The 22828-nt window shown below is 40.2% G+C and overlaps 2 protein-coding genes across 4 annotated transcripts in view; both read left to right on the top strand.

Moving 5' to 3' along the window:
* The first annotated feature begins 204 nt into the window (after positions 1-204).
* Positions 205-3691, top strand: ndufb5 (NADH:ubiquinone oxidoreductase subunit B5). The gene is made up of 6 exons (XM_079266585.1): positions 205-336; positions 1056-1138; positions 1885-1951; positions 2101-2162; positions 2288-2394; positions 3473-3691. Exons 1-6 carry the CDS (start codon positions 219-221, stop codon positions 3591-3593), a joined length of 558 nt encoding a protein of 185 aa, XP_079122711.1. The 5' UTR covers positions 205-218; the 3' UTR covers positions 3594-3691.
* A 987-nt stretch (positions 3692-4678) lies between these two features.
* Positions 4679-22828, top strand: part of usp13 (ubiquitin specific peptidase 13) — a 30376-nt gene continuing 12226 nt past the window's right edge. Inside the window, exons 1-14 of one of the 3 annotated variants that reach the window (XM_079266749.1) lie at positions 4679-4818; positions 6916-7041; positions 9717-9777; positions 12886-13007; positions 14322-14464; positions 14742-14926; positions 15400-15497; positions 15591-15781; positions 16216-16287; positions 17323-17395; positions 19589-19714; positions 21242-21395; positions 21880-22054; positions 22215-22303. In XM_079266749.1, coding sequence (XP_079122875.1) covers positions 4708-4818; positions 6916-7041; positions 9717-9777; positions 12886-13007; positions 14322-14464; positions 14742-14926; positions 15400-15497; positions 15591-15781; positions 16216-16287; positions 17323-17395; positions 19589-19714; positions 21242-21395; positions 21880-22054; positions 22215-22303 — 1726 coding nt within the window. In that variant the 5' untranslated portion in view covers positions 4679-4707. Of the gene's footprint in view, positions 4819-6915; positions 7042-9716; positions 9778-12885; positions 13008-14321; positions 14465-14741; positions 14927-15399; positions 15498-15590; positions 15782-16215; positions 16288-17322; positions 17429-19588; positions 19715-21241; positions 21396-21879; positions 22055-22214; positions 22304-22828 lie in introns of all 3 variants that reach the window. The other 2 variants (XM_079266748.1, XM_079266747.1) reach the window with 2 other exon arrangements.

Genomic DNA, 22828 nt, shown 5'->3' with positions numbered 1-22828 from the left:
TTTTTCTACATCTAACGCTTTTTAAAAAATTGTTTTGCTTTTTTCAGCTATTAATATATATTTATGCAATGACTACTATACACTATGCCTACACAATCATAAAATTTAATTAAAATACAAATCTACCTATCTGCCCTCATTAAAGATGGCGGTTTCCGCTTCAGTATGTCATCAACCAATCAGAGCTCGTGTTGTTGAACTGCCGTCCCTTTGTAGAGATGGTGGGTATGAGTGTTCTCAGGTCTGCTGCTGCTTTTGCAGCCAGACTGAGTCCTCTGAAATCTGGAAATAATGCGGCAAATTTACTCTGTCGAGCAGTCCCGCGGACAGATAAAGGTAAGAGACGCCCATGATCTTTAAAGAGTACGAAGGTGCACCTAAAGGTGGCCGTCTATTCACATGACCTTGTGCCGAGGCTTGTTAGCTTGCTAGCTTGCTAATATTAACTTTACAGTTTGTCCTGCTGTCAACACAAAGTACATAACGTTAGTAGGTTCGTAACGTTACTTTAATAGTTATATAGCTGCTCACTCTTATTTGCCAGCAGATACACATTTTATAAATGTGGCAGTCAGTGTAATAGTTGTTTTATAGCGTTTGCATGTCAACAATATCATACAAATATATTGGGGTTCAGAGTTTCTATTAAATTAAACACCTCATTTTATCCTATTCTATAATAATTCAATGTACTTGTAATTTGTTGACACTGTAACACAATAAAACTCATTTGACTTAGTGAGATGTACATTCAATATTTTACCACACGAGTTTGTAAACCGTAGTAACGTTAAATATAATTTATATGATTTAGTTCATATTGTTGATTTATTGACAAGAAGACAAATTTTAGGAATGATCATGAGTATTGTGGATTTAGTAAACACTGATTGTTTAGTTTACTACTACAGCCTAATAAGTTCACAACATTATCACAAGAACCAGAATGTAAGTCACTCTGGTCTTATATTATACATATCAACATGTCAATAAAGCACACTCCTTTTATTTGTTTAAATACATGCTCACAACTCTATCGCCTGCTTGTCTTACAGTGGCTGTTCGTTGGGGTCATGGAAAGAAAATGTTTGTCATCAAACCCACTGACTTCTACGACAGGCGATTTCTGCGCTTATTGGTGAGTACGGGAACATCATCTCATTCATTTCCTGCGATCACGACAAATTTAGGGTTTGTGTTTGGCTCAATTTGGTGGCTGCAGTAGATGATAATATCGATGCCAGCAGTAGTCGGTCTTCAGACATTTCAGTGTGTTGATCACCAAGATATTTAAGTGGAGCCCTGCTGTACCTGTGCACTCTTTAACCGATACTAGAAGCCTCTAATCTAATGTTTCTCGAGTTCAGGTCCCCAACACTATTTAAAGTTGTGTTCCTGAACGTGTTTGCATCACTGCTCAAAGCTTGTGTCATATTTATATTTCAAAAATGAAGATGCCCTAATCCAGACGGCTTCCACCTTTTTGTTTATTAACTTTTTAACTGCTTTTAATGTGTGACTATTATTGTGTACTTTGTTTTTAGTGTATTGTTTTTATATATGATGATCTTAATGTAAAGTGTCTTTGAGTGTCAAGAAAAGCGCTATATAAATAAAATGTATTATTATTATTATTATTATTATTATTATTATTATTACATGGAGCCAGTAGTGAGCCACGCAAACATCAAACCTAAAGTGGACAAAATGAAACATTTACTCCCGTGCTAGTAGTTTCTATATCGAAGTCCTATGTAATGAAGTAAAAGCTATGCATAAAATGTCAACTACTTTAGCATCAAAGCAACAGTTAGACCTCCAGTCTTGATCAGCCCTCATGCAGAACAACATTACACTTTTCAGTATTTCATTTTGTCTTTTCAGCAATTTTACGTCCTGCTGACCGGCATTCCTGTGGCTGTCATTGTCACATGTGTGAACGTCTTCGTCGGTAAGCAAAGATACGTCTTCGTGTTTTTGTGTGTGTGTTATTTGGACCATTGGATAATATTTGGTCATTTAAAGATGTCATTTGAGGAGTAAGTCAAAAGCAGTTGCGTGTTACTTTGAATTGAACTTTGGTGTGATTGTGTTGTGAAGGTGAAGCAGAGCTGGTTGAAGCTCCTGAGGACTACGAACCTGAGCACTGGGAGTACTACAAGGTACTTGTCTTGTTCAACTACTTGATTACTTTAACTGAAAGAAATCTGTGATTGTTTGAGATGAAAGACATTTGCAGTCATTACAAATATTCTTGTCATCTGTGTGTTTTTCCCTGTCATGTCAGCACCCGATCACCAGGTGGATTACATGGGCCTTCTATGATTCCCCAGTGAAGGACTATGAAAAGATGATGGCTGCAATCCAGATAGAGAAAGAAAAGGCAGACATGAGGTGAGTTTTAGTACTGCCGTGTTATGTTGTTGCTTCTGTCACCAAAATACTGTCACGTGTGAAGGCCAGAACACAGTTGTGATACAGGGGCATGAAGACATTTCTAACTAAACAACTAGTTGTTGTTCGCTGCTATATTAATGCTCTGAATATTCAAATTAAGCACCTTGAAACAAAGTTTGTTACTTCACATAGCACAGTCAGTGGTGTCATTGCTATAAGTATGAGTCCAAGTGATTCATTTGAAGGTTTCACATTTCTGTTGGTTAAACATGTGTGAGGTTAGATTCCTGTGCATGTTTAATTGAATTTCACTAATATCTGGTGCCATTGTTGTCTGAATGTATTTCATTGTAACACGTGTCCAGTTGCACTGAAGCATCCAGGGAGCAGAGGGACAGTTTTGTCTGTGGCAGTTAGAGCGGCTGTCATAGCCCTTTGTTCAGTCATACAACTGTGTTTTGTTCCAGTGTTAAATGTGTGTTAAAATATTTTTTATGTAACTTCCCAAATTGAAATGGATTGTTTCTAACACACCAAACATGAGCTGTATATGATTCACCGGTAAAAGGGAATGTGTTTAAAACATTTTTTTTTATCAAGCACACCTCCTGTACAACACCGGATGCAAACTGCATTAGTGGAAGTATCTGTGTCTCTTTATGTTGGTCCCAAAGTCAGCCCATGGCAGTGCAGTTCTCAACGTCTGTTGCACCAATTTCTGTGTTTAACAGTCACTGAGCATTTCCGTTGAAAGGAACCACTCAAATCCTGACGATAGACACCCGAACACAAAGGTTTGACATAACTGTAATCACCAGTGACTTACACAGACACGGTTACGCTTTTAGATTCCACTCCTGTGTGAGTCTACTAGTTTAACCACACAAGGATGTTCAGGAGAATCGGTGAAGATCAGATTTTTCTGAAGAAATATGTCATTGTTTTTCTTTTCTCCTGGCTTTGTGAAAAGAGAGTGAAGAGTGTTCCTGCAATAGTCTGGGATTCACAGCTCGCTCGAGTTTTCCATTTCTAAAGCATGATTTCATCAATTCACTGCCTGTTTGTCGTCAAACAGACTGACGCAGCTGGAGGTGCGTCGACAGATGAGGTCAAAGGGAGACGGCCCCTGGTTCCAGGTGGAGACCCTCAACAAGGAGCTGATTGACTACAGCCACAAGTCAAACCCTGACAATTAATCCAGACGCGTCTGCCATCAGTACATCAAGCCGATCAATCTCACTGTTTGTACATTTTCCCCCCTCTTGCGTAAATAAAGTATCTATATGGACTCAGATATTTTGTCCTCGTGTGTCTTTATTTGTACTGTTGTGTCCTGTCACAGTTCAAAAACATGCCGTATGGGTGAACTAGTGATTGTCTAATTCGTCCCATAGCTGTGAATACAAGTGCGAGTGCTCGTTGATCTACATGTGATAGATTGGCTACCTGTCTTGTATAATAAAGTATTGATAAAAGTAGCTTCTTGTAGTCATACAATCCTAACGACACCTATCTCTACCAGAGGGCCACCGTAGTTCTCCTACACGCTGAGAGATGGATGGGTGAATGGAGGTATGTTTTTTCTTGCAATCTGCAACCTCACCACTAGATGCCACTAAATCTCACTGCTCTATTAAACAAGGGAACTTTACCTTACAATATGTCATCGTGGCAGGTAACTATCTTCAAATATTAGCAAATTAAAACACAATTAAAGTGTCTAAATACGTATGTTGTTGCTATATATAAATATTGTAAATTGATTTATTGGCTACTTATTAGCGAAAACCGCAATTCTGTCTCTCTGTACAGATTTCTACCAATATCTACACATGCAAATTACCCACCAAGTACTTCCTGGAACCATATAAAGTATTTGTGAATCAGGTGACAATGAAGCATTTTGAACTTCCGTTGACTTAACTCTCTCTTTACACGGCTCTGGGGGTAACGCGCTGTAGTAAGTGTGGGTGTCTTTATGAATCATCCTCAGAGGTGGGAGGGGCCCTTCTGGTAAAACATCCTCGTGCAGGCAGCGTCACCACAGTCAACAGTAGCGATGCAATTTATACGCATGCAAGAAACCACACAAAAGAAACAACATTAGCCTGCATTAGCTTTAGCCGCCCTGCAGTAGCCACCAGCCTCCGCCCCGCTGTCATTTTATTTTTATGTTTTTTTTTACCGCGTCACATCCCCTCTGGCTCGAGGAACGTAGAGACGGAGGGCTTTAAAAATAGCATCCTCTCCTCTGACAGCGCTGCTCCGGTGGCTCCGCAGCACTGTGGTGCGAGAAGCAGGAATGCGAAGATGGCTGCAGACCTCGGAGAGCTGCTGGTCCCGTTCATGCCCACCGTGAGAGTGCCCAGAACGGGAGATAGGGTTTTCAAGAGCGAGTGCGCCTTTTCCTTCGACTCTCCCGTAAGTGTCCAGACACACACACACACACACACACACACACACACACCGAGACATGAGCGCGTCGCAGGCTCGGCTTAACAACACACATGTGAATCTGCTGTAATGTGTGCGTGCGCGGCCACCTTCCCCGTGAATTTGAGAGAGAAAAAAAAAAAAAATTAAATGTTGTTTACATCTCAGGAGAGAGGGATGGAGGAGTTTCCCTTTGTGCATGGAGCGGTAGACGGTGCAGTTCAGGCCACATCACCGCTTCAACCCAATAAACACACAAAGCTGACACACCTGCCTTGAATTCATTTTTAAAAGCTTTAACAGCCCTGTCAGGTTGCAGGTGCGTTGTTGTGTGTGTGTGTGAAAAAGAGTTTACAGCCACCTTTACGGTTGTTTTTTGGGTAATTCATAATCTGTCAAAAAATGGACTTGAAGTGTGTCAGTGATAGCTGGAAGTTTGTAATAGTGATCCTATGTTTCTATCATTATTTACTCACGACAGTGAATTTAAAAGCATTTTTAAAACCTTACATGTGTGCCGTTTAGCATAGTTTATAACAATCAATTCATTGTATTGTGTTTTTGTGAGTAACCATGACTTTCATGCTATCCATGGTAGTATTGTAAACATCGATTTAAAGTCTGTAAGGGCCTTTATAGCAGGAATGTAGTTTGTTTTTATGTTGTTGTATCACTAGAGAGTTCATAGAAAATCATGACCTGTATTGTGCCATTTTTTCATTTATTTTGTCATTTTCTACTTCTTCTGTGATTGAGACAATAGTGATATAGCATCAAATCATCTATTTTTGATTTATGTTATTTTTTTTAAACACATTTTATTGTGAGAATCTACATTTAACTCGACCGTACTTGCATTGACATCCAACATAAAAAAAAAACTACTTGAAACCGTTTTTAACGGTGACTCAGCTGTCTGGAGTTCATCACGTTGGCCCGAAGCGGGCTGGTTTATTTTTATCCTTTCACTGTTGAAGCTCATATGTCACTCTGGGCCACTTAAACGTTTATCACAGGGGTTCATAAGGCCCACACTGATTGCATATTTAGGTTAGTTTTGAAGAGGTATTCATGACGTAGTTCGTCTCTGTTAGTCCACGTGTGAAAGTGCAGGAGATTGTCTCCATCAGAAAAAATACAACTCCTGAAGGAGGTCCCACTTTATTTATCCTGCACTTCAAAACACCTAAAAGTGAGCCACTGGTCACATGCAGACAAAATAATCACACCGTTTGTATCCTGTAACAAGTTTCAGATACAGTAAGTCAACCTATAAGATGTGACATGTGTGGGCCTCAGCCCACAGACACTAACCAGCACTTTTATGAGGAATTAGGTTACTGTGTTTTTAACCTGCAGGTTTCTCGGTGCCCCCAAATCAAAGAGCTTCTACTTGGTTAATGAAATGAATTTGTACGTCGCTGTGTGTAACAGGATTCACATGTTATTCATTTGAAACAGCAGCAGCAGCAAAAATCCTATTTTTGAGACATTCTTTGGCTAAAATCATGGCTGTAATGTGACTGTGATTCTGTGGATTTGCATTAAAAAAACAGGCTTTTCTGCAGCAAGTATTTTCTTGATTAAAGTGAGAAATTGCTGGAACAGATTTTTGGCTGTTTGACAAAATGCAAGAAAGACAGTTTGAGCAAGAAAGCCTTTTTGAAGATGTGCTTGCGGAAACATTGCCACGTCTCTCTGCATTTCCAATGTGCATGTCGTGAGGAATTGTTGTAACTAGTGCAGGTAGTGTGGCCAAAGTACAGGGATTCACAATACAAATTCAGCTTTGATGTTTTTTGTCACAGAAGTCATTCGCTTTTACCGAAATGATTATTCTCATCCTTTCCTCTGCAGGGTCAGATTAGAAAATATTTGTGTGAGGATGTATAAAAATACACTGCAAGTAGTATAAAACTGCTCTAAAATGAGGTACTATAAAGACAGATTCTAAGACCTAAAATAAGGCAATTTGATTTTCTGTGTAATGTTCACTTTAGTTTTCAATGTGTTTAACGTGCTGTTGTGTTGATGGTTCTTCACCTCGTGCTGCTGTTCATTGTTACTGTTTGTTTTGGTCTGCAGGAGTCTGAGGGAGGCCTTTATGTGTGTATGAACACATTCCTGGGCTTCGGACGAGAACATGTGGAGAGACATTATCGCAAAACAGGGCAGAGCGTTTACATGCATCTCAAACGACATGTCAAAGAGGTATGTCTCACACCCGCCCTGCCTTTTTGAGTATACAGTGTCTTTGTTTACATTGTGCTTTTACACATCACATTTACAAAGGGCTTTGCAATCAATAAAACAATAACTCACAAAATCAGAATCAGACTGTGCTGTAGAGACATTAAGAGAGTTAACATAATCCTTTATCAGTCCCACAGCGGTGACATTTGTATTCTTACAGCAACAAGAGATATTAGTAAAAAATAAAACAAGATATAATAAAAAAAGTAAACAGTTAAACAAAACATTAAATACAATAGTAGACCGACTGATAATGTCATGGATCAAAAATAGAACAGAAAGGTTAAATGCAACCACGATAAAGTGGTTACAACCAACAATATATGTACTCAAATGTGAAACTTTGTTTCAATAATTAGGCAGATTTTTACCAGCTTTACTGGCTTCAGGCAGATCTCAATTGCATGAGAGAATATTTTAAGAAGTGATCTAGTTTAGTATGAAGAAACTGATTTTATCCATACTTGACAGAGTTATGCACAACTTATTATTTTCACTTTGAGAGTCTCAACATGGAGAAAAAGTAGCATGGTGGAATTGATAAATTAGTAAGCAGTATATAAACTGGTATACAACACACTACAAATGTTTGTAGATGTATTTGTCAACAACTATATCTCCTCTACCCATAAGTGGAGGAGTTATAGTTGTTAAAGTTATAATTTTGGACAAATGTTGTACATTAATAAACACTTAAAATGTCCTTTATAGCTGCTCACAACTACATTAGTGTGTTATGAACCATTTATTAAATGTTATTGTATACGGCTCATGAGTGCTTGAACTAACGTGTTACCCATGCTTCATTTAAAGAAGCACCTGAGTATTTAACCACTATTACACCACTGGTGCTGTTAGTGTTTTCTGATGCTGCATTGAAAGGTGCTTTAGACAAAACACTGAGTGACCTGGATTGCTGATTAAATTACATCGTGTGGGCTGCATGATGTAGGAGCTGGTCATCAATATTTAATTAAAGAATGATGAAAATATGAACATTGTTTGAGGCTTTTCATTGGACCTGACCGACCTTCAGGCCGAGGCCTGTCTGAGTCATTTGATAGCAATTGATATGTTTTCAGCTCTGTATCTATCTGTACTGCTCAAATCACTTCTATAACCTTTCACACTGTTTGTGCTTATTTCACAGTCCCCTCTTTTCCTTATAATATCCTATGATGTTGTCCAGAAAGAACCTGCTAATTTGGGAGGAAGTATGGAAAAATTAGAGACTGTTTTTATTTGGTACTTTTCCAATTAATTAATCAAAATTGATATCCAGCAAAACCCCGGAGAGTCTAGCAGTGTATGGTCAGTTCACAGCAGGTCAGCTGAACATGCAAAAATGTGACGTTGTTTGCAGGCAAGCAAACTATTAGACACCAAAGTTTCGAATAATAAATTATCAATAAATTAATCTGGGTTTAAATTAAACGTTTCATTTAAGATATTTCTTATTTTCCCTATAATTTGTACCAATTTACATAGTGCCGTCCTAGAAACGTCCATGGAAATGATCAAGAAAACATTTTGAAGTTACACACTCATAAAATAAAGCATTGTTACCAAAAAGTTACTGAAAATGTACAGAAATTCAAACCTTCTGTAGGCTGTGTTATATTGTAAGGCTTTTTATCATCCCTGTGTGTGTGTGTGTGTGTGTGTGTGTGTGTGTGTGTGTGTGTGTGTGTGTGTGTAAAAAAACTCAACAAAGCACTTTTGCTTTTTCTTTGTGTAAAATCAATGAATGGAGAATCACACATCAACCCGAACAAGCCTCTCTTTTAAAAGTTGATGGTGAACAACAAAAGCTGCTGCCGTGTTTTCTCACCGGCTCTAATTGCCCTCAGATAAGCTCTGCTTTGTAAAGCGCTGCTATTTCCATGCCTGGATCGGGCCTGAAACAGCTGCTCACATTCTGCAGGCTCCTGTGTCTGCTGTTCCCCCCCCCTTCATGAGTCCACTTGGTCTCAAGTGTGTCAGCATTCTCTGTCTTTCTGTCTGTCTGCCACCGTGTCCTCCTCCTCCTCCCTGCTGCGTGAATGGGAAGCGGCCACCAGAACATGTGGCGATCAATAGGAAACCTGTCCTGAGTTGTTTTGCTGCCAGCCAGTCATTTGGCAGATTCACGGTTTCAGTGGATTCACTGACAGTGTCGGTATTTTTTTATTATTTGTTGATTGAGCCGTGTGTCAGGACTGAAACTGTTGTTGTCAGACTGAACATTATCTATAAATCTGTTAAATATTGATACATTTATTATAATTTTCTGGAGAGACAAATGATGACACGCTGTACGGGCAGAGACAGCCCCAAACACATGATGCTTGACATCATGGTATCTGTCTCAAGTCTCCAAATCAAACTGTGCAACTGAAGCAGTTTCATTTATCATTCTTTAATTTTGACCATGCCATGGAGGGGTTTTTCCCCTCGCCTTGTAACCCGACCTGGCAACTGGAATATCCAGCATCTATTTCAAAATGACAACCATCCGCACCTTCTGTCACAGCAGAGCATACAAGCTTTTCCCACTATTTTACAAAGAGAATCATCAAAGGTGGTAAAAGATGCTTTTATTGTGATGAGGGTTCTTTGATCCAAGTTAATGTCGTCCTTCCTGTTTCCCACAGAAAGCCACAGGAGCAGCAGCAGGCGCCATCCCCAGACGAAGAAATGGAAAAGTGTTTCTAGGTAAGTTAGAGGCAGTGGTGGAGGAATCACTCAGACCTTCACTTAGAGCACCAGTGTGTAGGATTCAGGAGGATTTATTGGCAGTAGTGGAGTTTTATATAACTATGTTTTCACTCGTATAAATTCACCGATAAGTAGAATTGTTCTGTTTTCATTTGCTTAGAATGAGCCCTTCATATCTACATAGCGGGCAGGTCCTAGTGACCACCATGTTCCTACAGCAGCCCAGAACCATAGACTATATAAAAAGTGGAGATAGTCACCATGACCTCACTTATTAGTTTGACTACTACGGCTTTAAGGTCTTTAGTTTGGCATTTTGGAAGTTGCCTTTTTTTTTTTAAACCAAAAGTGATACGAGAGAGTAGATAAGTACAACCCAACGCTGAAGAAGACATTTTTAGGCAACCACAAAAGTTACAATTAACTTGAATGAACTGAAAACACCATGGTAGTGACTTGTCAGTTGTAATTTAGCCACACCCGAAAGCATACACTGCTTTATCATCTATTTCACTCTAAATAGGACCATCATTTACTAAATGAACATCATGCAATATTGAAAAAGACTTAAAACTATCGATTGAGACCATAAACTCATGTTTACAATGTTTGAGGTCATAAATCAAGTGAGAAGTAGGCTCGTTTTCTCATAGACTTCGATATAATCTGACTTCTATTTACAATCAGTGAAAAGAAGTTTCAGAGGTAATGTCCATTTGGTGAAACTGCTAACGGCTCATCTGAAATGTGAGGGGGCTCCAAAGTAGACACTGTTTTCATAAGCCAAAAACTATGGGTAACCATTGGTTTAATCTTTAACAATGCATTGTATTTTACAATTTGTTTGAATTTAAAGTCTTAATTTGAAAAGTAAATAGTAATTGTAGCTGTCAGATAAATGTAGTGGAGTTAAAAAGTACAATATTTCCCTCAGAAGTGGCATAAAATGTAAAAGTATCTTACAAGTACCAGAAATGTTCACTGTAGTAATGTGTAATATTATTAGTTCCTGTCCACCGCTGGTTAGAGGCTGGACCAAACCTGGTGTTTTAATATTGAAGTCATTTCTGTGGTCTGAAACACCTCTCTCTGCTAACAGAACCCCTCCAATACAAGCTGGTGTTATTGTTTGTCACACTGTGGTGACCCGCCAGCTGCCCCTCCAGCCGGCCTTTACCCAAAGCGTCAGATATTTCCCATGATGAGGCCTGTCCTCCTGTGGTCCAAGTATAGCCCATTTATTTGTATATGTGGTTGGTAACTGTTCTAAATCAAAGCCTGGTCTTCTCCTCCTCCCCCTCTTCCTCCTCGGCGTGGGGGGAGGGGGCGGGTTGGTCGTCGACCTCTCAGCTGCCACCACCTGTCAACCTCCCTGACACACTTCCACTGTAGCTATGACGCTGCTCGGCCAGGACCAGGTGTCTCTCACCCGCCCTCCCCCCAGTGCTGGCCTGACGGGGGAGGAATTCCTTCCACTCACCCTCAATGCAATTGATGTTTCTGTGGGATCATTGTCCACCGCTTGATAGACTTGCCACCCATTGCCTTCCGACGGTTGCTGTCCAATGAGGTCACCCCCCTACGTAACATCTGACTCTCTCCTGTAGAAATTTGTCCGTGGCGATTCTCCCCGTCGTCCAATTTGGATCTTTGATGTGACAGCGGGCATGCGTGTAGCCATCGTCAGCTACATACCAGTCCAGTGACCTAATCTAGCTGGTAACCACCGACATGAAGCCAGTGGGCACAATAACAATGTCAGGGATAACCTATGATGCTGTTTCTAATGAGTCATGTCACGACTTTAGGCTGGAGTGGAGAACAGACAACTCTATACGGAGAGTGACTCAAGAGAAGAGGCTCTCTCTAGATTCCCCTTCCAACAGGTTGATGTCATTTAGATAAGAATTGAAATGATTCGATGACTGAGCAATAGGGATGGGACGTAAAAGGATTGTATCTCAGGCCAATCGTGGTGAATTTCCCCTGTTGGGTAGTCGTGAATATCATCGTGAGTGACTTGAAGCCAAGCTCACTGTGGTAGAAGAGTGAAAGATAGAATACGGGAATTATTATCTGAAAAAGAACAGAGATTGTTTGTTTTTTTGTTTTTTCCACTGAAAAGGATGTTCCCTAAAATATAATGTGTGTCCTATTTGTGATGCAATGAAAATGTTCGTGTCTCAACAAAATGTAATGTGATTCCATTATGTTTTACGACCAATAGACCAATGAATCGTAATTTTTGCCAAGATAATCCTATCGTCCCATGTCTACTCATCAATTATCTGATCAACAGAAAATGTCTGTGAGACTGTAACGCCTCTCTTTGTATTACTTCATAGAAAACTACAGCTGAATTTAATTATTGTCGTTATAGATTCATCTTCATTGATTCATTGTTTGGTTTAAAAATGAGGTCAGAAAATTGTGAGAAAATCCTGCAGCCCAGGATGATGTCTTCCAATGCCTTGTTTCGTACGACAAACAGCCCAAAAACCATAAATAGGAAGCAGGAAATTTTATTGCAATTTTCTTTTGATCGACAAATGGATTAATTGACTAATTGTTTCAGCTCCATAGCAACTAAATGTCTCTGGTTTTGGACTGGTGGTCTTATAAAATGTGATGTCATCTTGGGAAAGACCAAACGATTAGTCGTTATTGATCAATAAGGAAAATAAAAGTTAGTTGAAGCCTTAATTGTGATCATTTAGTCTCCTTCTCTAATCAATAATGAAATGAGGGTACCACAGCTGCACAGACAAATGTCAGAGATTCAAGCCGTCCTCAGAAGTAACTCTATAAATTGCTGGTGAGAAGAGTGTCTGATAAATGGCTAAATATAGCTCTACATGAATGGTGTGTTAGCAGAAGAGTCATCGGCATCGTATGAAGTCCTGTCACTGTTGTAAAAAAAAAAAAGATGACATAGGTGATGTTCTTGTTCAAGGTTTGATCTGATCCTGAGACTGTGATGGTGTTGACTACAGAAACGAAGCAGGAACATGAAAACAAAAATACCAGACCTCGCTCTCAAGAGCAGAAAAGAAGAGAAGATAAAATAACAAAACAGTAACATAATGTTTACTTCCTCCCCTGTAGATTTAGAGCTAAACCGTGATTTTAACGGAGAGGACTATGAATATGAAGACGAGGCCAAGCTGGTCATTTTTCCAGACCACTTCGAGATCCCCTTACCAAATATTGAGGAGTTGCCCGCTCTGGTCAGTGAGTCGGTGCTGCACGAGCTCTTGTGTGTTTTCATGCATGTAGATGGGGAGGGTGCACTCGGTAGTCTCTGAACCAAACCGGTTGGTGCCTCGTGTCCTGAAGAGCCGCAAAGCCTGAATCCATTCATTTGTTTAGGTTTAAGTGAGAGTTTCATGGTCACATGGTCTCATTTTAAACTTTGCACTCAAGAATGTAATATATTCTGAGGAAGCTCAGAGTTTCCCACGAGCTTCAACTAACCTCTAGTAGCTGTTAGCTCACGCAATGCTTTCTTTTGGATGGGTTTTGGTGGCAGATTTTAGTGTTTCATACTGTGTGTATATATATATTTATTTTTTTGCATGGAGTACAGAGGAGACATTTTACTCCCCTTTTCCTTTTTGTTTTATTTTTACAGCAGCTTGAGCTACAGTGAACGAGGCTTGGTGTTTGCATGTCATTGGGTTTAACTTTTCAAATGACTTTATGCGTGTGATGTGTGTATCATTTTTTTTGCAACCCTTCTTATTTTGCATGGTTTGTTTCTGCACTACACCTGTCTTCCTATGCGGGCTTAATCACTTTATGTGGCACAGCTTCACAATGTCTTGCATAGATCCTGCATGTCCACTATTGTCCTGTCTATAAACTGTTATTGATTACCGTACTTACACTTAAGGTTAATTCATAGAGGTTTAATGTTTCTACAGTCGTAAAACATACATTTGTACATCTGACAAATGCACTGTTAAGGAGAATAAATAATAAAAATTTTATTTTTAAGAAGAAGTTATATATATTAGGGGTGTAACGGTTCACAAAATTCACGGTTGGGTTCGGTGCGATACAGTGGAGCCACGGTTCGGTACGTTTCGGTACAGTAGAAAACTATAAATGCCAGAGAAATGTACTTTATTTTAAAATATATTTATTCATTACAACTAACATCATAAAGTTATTCTTTGACTTTGAACAATGATGGAACTATACCTGAGTGACTCATCTTCTGGGGTGTCTTCTTAGCAACACATAAGCATAAAAAACTAAAACTGCTCCTTAATGTTGTGTAGTATTGTTACTTACATCTTGCTTACATCTTGTATTGTTACTTACATCTTGCAAAAGAGATTTTTAATCTCAATGGGACTACCTGGTTAAATAAAGGTTTTTAAAAAAACGTATTCGGTTCGTCATGCGTACCGAACGGTTCAATAGGAATACGCGTATTGTTACACCCCTAATATATATATATGTATATTGTTTTTTAACCTTAATCACATCCACTTCCAGAAGTTCATTCTGTCTCTGCCGTTCCCTGTGACGTCCAGGTGACCATCGCCTGCGATGCAGTGCTCAATGCACCATCAGCTTACAAGAAGCAGGAGCTTGAATCCTGGGAGGAGGAGATCCAGGTGTCCAAACATGCCAGAAATCTCAGACAGCTGGATAATGGGATCAGGATCCCACCCAGGTAGGAAGGCACCAAGCCACACTGATACACCACTGTGTCATTCATACAGTGGGCCTCACATTTCTGGGTTGACAGCAATGGTTTCATTTGCGCAACCTTCGTTATCTCCTGCATTTTGCCTTGTCTATCCAGTCTGTTAACAGTCAAATGTAAATCTGATCACTTCTTCACCTCCTTGTGAGCAGAATGCAGTCATTCAGTGAGTCTTTGCATGACTGCAGGACATACAAAATAAGCAACACAACAGTAACAAGAGTCGCTGTTTCTTTGCCATCAGGGGCTGGAAGTGTCAGAAGTGCGAGATGAGAGAGAACCTGTGGCTGAACCTGACAGATGGAGCAGTGCTCTGTGGGAAGTGGTTCTTTGATGGGAGCGGAGGCAACGGCCACGCACTGGAGCGCTACAAAGAGACCAAATACCCCCTGGCTGTCAAAATGGACACCATCACCCCAGACGGAGCAGGTCTGAGACACTTTATTATCTAAACTGCAGAATTATTACATGGAGTTAGTCAGTCACTCAGTCGGTGTCCATTAAATTGTTCTAGTTCAACTAACGCAAAGGAAGTTCTGGTAAAGTTTCTTATACTATTTGTAACACTTTTAGGAAACAAAACGGTAAAGTAGCTGTTATTGAATAATACTGTGTTTAAATGGTATAATTTGAAGATGATATACACTGATTTACCGGGTACACTTGTACAATGTAATGCAATCCAAGGCAACAGCCCTGCAACAAAATCTGTTATGAAGCAAATTATTTTCAGTGTCAGAGATTAATACATTTGTTCGATTTCGGAGCATGGTATGGTGGACTCGCCCACCCGAAATCTGGAATTTGAAATGACCATTTAATTAACATGTTGAGCTTGTTTTATAAAGTCTGATCAAAAAAGCGAGCCCATCATCGCGATTGATCTGAACCTTTGCTCTTAGATGTCTACTCATTTGAGGAGGAGGAAGCCGTGTTGGACCCTCACATATCGGATCACTTGTCACACTTTGGAATTGACATGCTACAGATGCAGATAAAAGTAAGTTGTCTAAGCTGTGAACAAACAAAACAAAAAACGAAACGTGAGGCTTCCCCGGTGAAGCTTTCACTCTCGTTCTCGCTCTCCCTGCAGACAGAGAACGGTCACCACACAGACAATAACTCCCGGCCGCGGGTCAGCGAATGGGAGGTGATCCAGGAGTCGGGCATGAAGCTGAAAGCGGTGTTTGGTTCTGGTTACACGGGCATCAAAAACCTGGGCAACAGCTGCTACCTCGGCACAGTGATTCAGGTCCTGTTCAGCATCCCAGACTTCCAGAGGATGTGAGTACAGGGGTTGATGTCATCATCTATATTAACAGGCAACTGTTGCTCCGGAGGTAGAGCGGGTCATCCACTGATCGATTCTCCATTTGTAACCAAATGGCAGATGGATAAAATGACTAAAGTGTCTTATAAAGTATATGAATCATTGACAAAAGGCATCAAGAAAGAGAAACTGCAGTCACAGCTTGTACGGGAAGGACCTGATATGTCCCACCTTTGTAGTAGTTTTTGCAATGCTGGCTTGTAATCATTGAGTCTATCGTGTTTTTGTTTGTTGATTGTCTTGTTCTGGATCAGGTATGATGGTAAATGCAGTTATTCAGAGTAATGCTTGGTCTTAGTGTCGTCTCAGGACCACTTTGTGTGTTTGGAATCGTCTCGTGTCTGTGCTCCGTCCCAGGTGAGCGTGTGACATGTGTTTTGATCTTTAGGTATGTGGGTAACCTTCAGAGGATATTTGACTATTCGCCCCTTGACCCCAGCCTGGACTTCGCCACTCAAATGTAAGTGATTTCAGTGTTACATAATGCAGTGTTAGAATACACAAAACAAGTGAAGGTGTTTTCCAACTCAGGCTGTCTCTGGTTGAAAAAAGTCTGAGGTTTTAAAATCTAATTTGTGTCTTTGTTCTTAAAATGCTTACAATTACTCAGGCAGTTTTATAAGAGGAATAAATAATACAAGGAATAGATGATACATATTTTGTCGGGTGAAAGCCTTTTTCCCCCACATGTTCTGGTAAACACGTGTCATGTAAGCCAGTGTGTTGCAAGAGGTCAGTCAGATGCTGTGGTCAGAATGAAAGGTAAGTAGAGTCTTAGCCACACAGGGGATAGATATCAAGATGTGTGAAACAACAAATGTGTCATGTTCTGAGGCGCATTGCCAGATAAACATGTTTATACCCGTCTCTGTTCGTATTCGATAGCCTGTCAGCACAAATCGGGTAATTCAGAAAGAAAATCTGTCTTTCCTATGCGTCAGGCCCGGATTGCTTAAATATGACCCGTCTCTTAAAAGCACTGAAGGCAGAGTGTTAAATACATCTTCATGGGCAGGTGGGAAAAACAACACAAGAGTTACATTCATATTAATATAAGCTTTTGAAGAAAGTGAAACTGATTGTATGTAACTGGGCTGAGTGACTGCCCCCCTACAGTTGATGTACGGTGAATTGTAAATACTTTTTCTACATCGACTGTCTGCACTTTGAAGAAGAAACAAAGATTTAAGTTATAAAATGTACTTTTTGTAATTAGAATATAGATACCGCGTCTCTGAATCAAAAGGATTTAAGAAAAAATATAGAATAGAAAAATTATATATTCCAAAAAGGTTTGTTACAGAGTTTAACTTTTTGTCAGCTTATTGTCAGCAGAGTAAAAATCAGGTGTGTTATCTGAAGGTTTTAAAATGTTTTTCTCCGACGAGTAAAGACACATGTGCACACTTCGCTCATGGTGTGTTGTCCAAGAAATCACCCAAACTACACTAAAAGACTCGCTATAATGTTTATGCCTTTTGTTTTTGTCCGGCAGGGCTAAACTGGGACACGGACTGCTCTCAGGCCAGCACTCCAAACCACCCATGAAATCTGAGCTCATTGAACAGGTGATGAAAGAAGAAAACAAGGTATTAAACGGGGTATGTCCAGCTCCCGAACAGGGTCCATAACCGACAGAAGCATGTTAATACTGCGTGGCAGCTACGTGAGTCTTTTTCATGTGATGTCCAAACTGTTAGGAGTGTCAGTCTGTCAGTTTGACGTCTTCCCAGTTTAAACATGAAGCAGCTTTTCATTAAGAAGTGTATCTGTGTTATTAATACACCTGAGCTTTTTTCTTTCTTTTCCTAATTGCAACAGCTAGAGAGATGTGGATCGAAACAAAAGCAAGATGTGATCTTTTTAGATACATTGTCAAGTTTTCTTGTGACCTTTTTTTCATTTAGTCTGAAAATAGCTGTTGGCTGCAGTCCCACATGTGCAACTCAAATTGTTTATGAACGCTGCTCCAGGCACAGCTCTAATAGTGTGTTTTGTTGTTAATTCCCCACGCTGCTGCTTCATTTTGACATAAATATTAGCTGTGGTTAATGTCTGTCCTGTGCTTCATGCAATCTCTCAATTCCTTCTTTAATTTATTTACTTGGGTATTTCCTTGTGTGTTATGCTTCACAAATTAAATGCACATGATATGAATTAATTGCCTTTTCAGCCACTTAGTACACGGCTGCCAGGAAACTAGGAGAGAAAAGCCATTAAAGCACAATGGGGCCCAGCAATTGATAGGGCCGCGCTGTGATCCTGCACTTCCTACACGTGTGATGGTGGGGTCAGGTTTGGATACATATTGACAGCTGTGAAGGGGCTTCAGTTGGCATGCTGTGGTCAGTCTGTATTCAGGAAGTATTACCCATTGCAATTATATATTCTCATTAAAATGACTTTTTAAGTTTACTCCCCTGGCAAACACTTGTACGGCATGGATTCCTTTAGTGTGGCTAGCAGTGGGCCCACATAGTGTGGCAGGGTGATGTAGGCATGTGTCCACATTGGATATATTTATTATTAATTGATTATGAATATTATGTAGCTTGCCTTGTGGGAGATTAGCTTGGCCTGGCAGTGCTGATGCTTTAAGCACATTCACTTAAGTATTGTAGGATACTACTACAATGTTTAGGTAGCCTAATTGTGATTTACCTGAGTATCTCTATTTTACAGACTTAGTACTTCTACTCCACCATATATTGGAGGCAAATATTCAACTTTTTTTTCTCGACTAACGTGATTTTTGTCAACTAAGTCACTCATCATGAAAAGACTTTAAAAAAAAGACTATTTGAATTCAGGAATCTTAGTTGACGAAGAGCAAAGCAACCTATTAGTTGACCAATCGACTAAGAGAGGGCAGCCCTATTTATCTGATTACGTTAGTTACTACTTAGATTATTAATAAATCTAAATCAACTAATTAATGATATTTTATGATAGGTTGAAGTACCCAGCAGTAAATATAGTAGAATCAATGTTAGTCCCACCGTTACCAGCTAAGGTTACAACATGAAAGTGATGAACACATTAATGCATCACCAATTACAATTAATATAATTATATGAATCTAAAAAGGGGCGAAATTCTGGTAGAGGAGTATATTTTAATGCTCATACTTTTGTAGTTTAACTTGATTATGATTTTAAATACTCTTACTTGTGTATTTGTACAACGGAGTAAGTTTTCTGAATACTTCCCCCACTGTTGCCTGTCAAAAATTGTCTGTTTTACTCTTCGACTTTTGTGTGTGTATAACACAAACGAAAAGCAAATCTCTTAACGCTAGCTCATTCAAATTCATGCTCTTTAAAGGTCCGCAAATGTTTTCACCCTCTGACAGACAATCGAGCCAGCTAGCTGGTTGTAGTTACTCAGTTTTTCATTGTTGATGCTGTCCCTTTTCTGCATCACTTTTCTAACCTTGAGTCACAGCCAATACCACTAAAATTAGTATTATGGTATGTCAATATGCTATTTTACAGATTCAAAACCCTTCACATGATATAAAAGCAAGTGTCTTTACTGAAGCTACAAATGCTTATACGTGACACCGTTCTTTGTATTGGATTCACCGGTAATTCCCCTGGTACAGAGCCTGGTACTGGCAGGACACACCAAGATGCTTTCACTGTATGTCTGTAATATTCACCACTGGTCTGCTCTGCTGTGTGGTCTGATACTCATCTCTGAGGCAGGTGAGTGGTCATGCAGTCAGTGTGTGTGTGACCCCCAAAATGTTGTCATTCCAGCACCAGCAGAAAGGCATCTCTCCTCGAATGTTGAAGGCCCTGGTCAGCAGGGGAAACCCAGAGTTCTCCTCCAGCAGACAGCAAGATGCCCAAGAGTTCCTCCTGCACGTCATCAACCTGGTGGAGGTGAGTGAAGCCAAACCTCTGTGCACGTCAAAATATTCAAAATGTACAATGATTCTGTATTAGCAGGAACCACAGCCAGTAGACTGTTTATGTGGACAGGTCACGTTGGTATGTATGCGGAATCATGAGATTAACAGTCATACCTACAGAGCACGTGTTGAGTGATTAGAAGCTGTTGAGTTTATAAAACAATAAAATATAAATAACATTGTGCTGTGTGTAGACTTAGTCACAATTGTTTGAGTTTAAGAGAATTATTTGCCTAATATGCTCAGCATTCAAGCGTTGCATGAAAATCACGTTTATTCCTAGTTTTTGGTTGAATATTGGGGTAAAGAATTGTTGTCTTTTTTTCTCCGACATCATTTTTTCTTTTACAAAATGTCTGGGTTACATCTGACCTGTGACACACATGGACAGGCAGCTGATTTGGGGGGGGGGGGGGGGAGGGTCTGCTTTTGACTAAACACAGCTCACTGTCTCTTTGGTTGGTACGTACACATGGGGTACTCTGACATGTCTTTCTCAACCTGGATATATATAGCTCGGTGCTATCTGTTCCACAGGGAGGCCAGATAATGCTTCCTATTCTGCCTCAGCCGTGATGCATGCCCTGACTGGGACCCGGCACTTCCTCAGCAACATACCACCAAAAATCACAAAGACACCAATTTCTACATATTTGTCCCATAATCTGTAGAAATCGTTCAGCTCTAATTCGAAAAAGGCCGTTACTGTCTTACCCTCCTTTACTCCTCTTGCTTGCCTCTACAGCTGTCTGCGAACTCGGCACATATTTAGTTATCCAGACATAGTTGGTGTGACTAAAACCAGCATCAGCAACATTTCCCTCTGTCTATGTCAGTCTGCATACTCGACCTGAGTAAAATTATAACTTGTGTATTTCTGTTACCTCTTAGAATCGAAGGGCTGGAGTCGTGACGCTATCCTTCATCACAGTCTTCTAATAAACACAGTGTAAACTTCAGTGACCCTCATTCAGAAGCAGTGAGGAGACACAGAGCCGCTCGGTGATAAAGATGAATGGGCCTGTGATTGTGAATTGATGTAACACACTGAGGGTACTGTTAGTTGAGGCGGATCCTAAATTAAAGAGTGTCGTCTACATAATAAATTACTGTATTAACAGATATGGGTCAAACAAGCAGGAGGGTTGTCATGCCAGGAGACTGTAATAGACCACAGCAAAGAATAGATTTGTTGATGGAGTTGCATTTGAAACCTCAGGCTGTCATGTGTCACAGAAGCTTCACATGTTCATGGTACATGTGAAGCTTCTGCACAGCTCTGAAGCAGACAGTGTTGTTTTTGACTTGGAACAAATTTCTAAAATATTCAGATCTTACTCCAAAAAGTATTTGTCACAATCTTTACACCAAGACACTCTTTATTCAATATTTAAAAAAAATAAAGTCTGTTATCAAACTAACTGCCGACTCTCATTGACTATTCTTCCTGATATTCAGTCTCACCCTCTCGTCCTCCGTATACGTCGTTGTCTTACAGAGGAATAGCTCGGGCACAGAGAATCCAAGCGACGTCTTCCGCTTCCTGGTGGAGGAGCGAGTTCAGTGCTGCCAGACACGCCGGGTTCGTTACTCTCAACGGGTGGACTACTGCATCCAGCTGCCAGCTCCCAGTGAGGCGGCCACCAATCGAGGTAAAAGGAGCCCCCCCCCCCCCATACACACTAAATGATCTGCCGCAGCAGGAAGCCACAGCTGCCTCAGGTCGATACAGCTGCACGACGCTGGGCTACGGTGGCACCAGCCGCAGGGGTTTCAGCAGGTTCTTCTCTGAAAGGGCACAGAAGGTCCTCGTGTGCTAGACCGAAGGCTGTGTAGTTCAGAGTGAGGAGGGGACATCTTTGTCTCTTAAAGTGACTTGTTATAGTCTTGTATTATTCCTTTGAACAAATGTGACCGTGGTAAAGGTGATTGTCTTTGTTTGATGCATTGTATAAGAAAGCAGAGGCTGTCCATTTTTTGTCAGCAGCCATCTTGAACACCGTGAACCATTTGTTGATATTGAAATGCAACTTGTGTCGATCGCCCTTGATTTTACTCAAATCAAAATGTTGAAATACAGAATATTATGGTGTTTTGTGCAGCTCAAAGTGTTTGTGTTTGTTGTCATTCTACCAGAGGAGCTGCTGGCATACGAGACCAAGCGGAGGGATGCTGAGGAGAACATGCGGGCTCCTCCAGAGCCGGTCAGAGCTCGGATCCCCTTCACCGCCTGCCTGCAGGCCTTCACGGAGCCGGATAATGTCCCCGACTTCTGGAGCTCAGCGCTGCAGGCCAAGTCAGCCGGAGTGAAGTAAGCAAAGATCCACCTGTTCTTGGGCCCTGAATCAGTGTTTTTTCATCACCTCACATCTTTAAATGAAAGCTGTATTAATATTGTATTCCTAAAATTTTATTTACTTTCTTCTAAATCCCATTTTCTGGAACATTTTTTTTATTATTTCCCTTTGCAGAACTTCCCGTTTCGCCTCCTTCCCAGAGTATCTGATTTTGCAGATCAAGAAATTCACATTCGGGGTTGACTGGGTGCCGAAGAAACTAGGTAACTATCTGTTACCCTTCACCCTGGGATTTAAACTGTTTTTTACTGGCCTCCACCAATGTTGTGACTCAGTGATTTTATGTATTTGTAGCGCTGTAGATGTCCAGCAGAGGGCACCATCAAACAGTAACTCACAAAGTGGAACTGGACAATTTTGACTCCAAAATTCAAACGTGTCTTAAATTGCAGAAACTCTCAGGGTGCTCTTATGGTGTTGCCAACAAAATGAAGGGTTTAAATGAATAATTTAAATAATTATTAAACTGTGCAGTTTTCACGAATTAGATCAGGCCATTGTGTCATTTACACAAACAGCTGGCAGGAACCTCTCACTTCTTTTATTTGATCAAGTTTTTCTTTGACATGTTTTCACTCCTCAGTGAAATCTGTGCGAGGTGTTCAGAAATAAGTGCTAACTGATTAAAAGTGCCAATATTTAAAAGAAAATATCAAACAACCCATTGATCAAAGAACAATTGATGAATGCGGGCTATGAGAAAAGATTTTAAAATGATAAAAAATAAG

The sequence above is a fragment of the Melanostigma gelatinosum genome (genome assembly GCF_949748355.1).
Source record: "Melanostigma gelatinosum genome assembly, chromosome: 4".
NCBI classification, from domain to species: domain Eukaryota; kingdom Metazoa; phylum Chordata; class Actinopteri; order Perciformes; family Zoarcidae; genus Melanostigma; species Melanostigma gelatinosum.
Note: the sequence above shows the minus strand (reverse complement) of the source record. Positions and strands in the feature narration are given on the sequence as shown.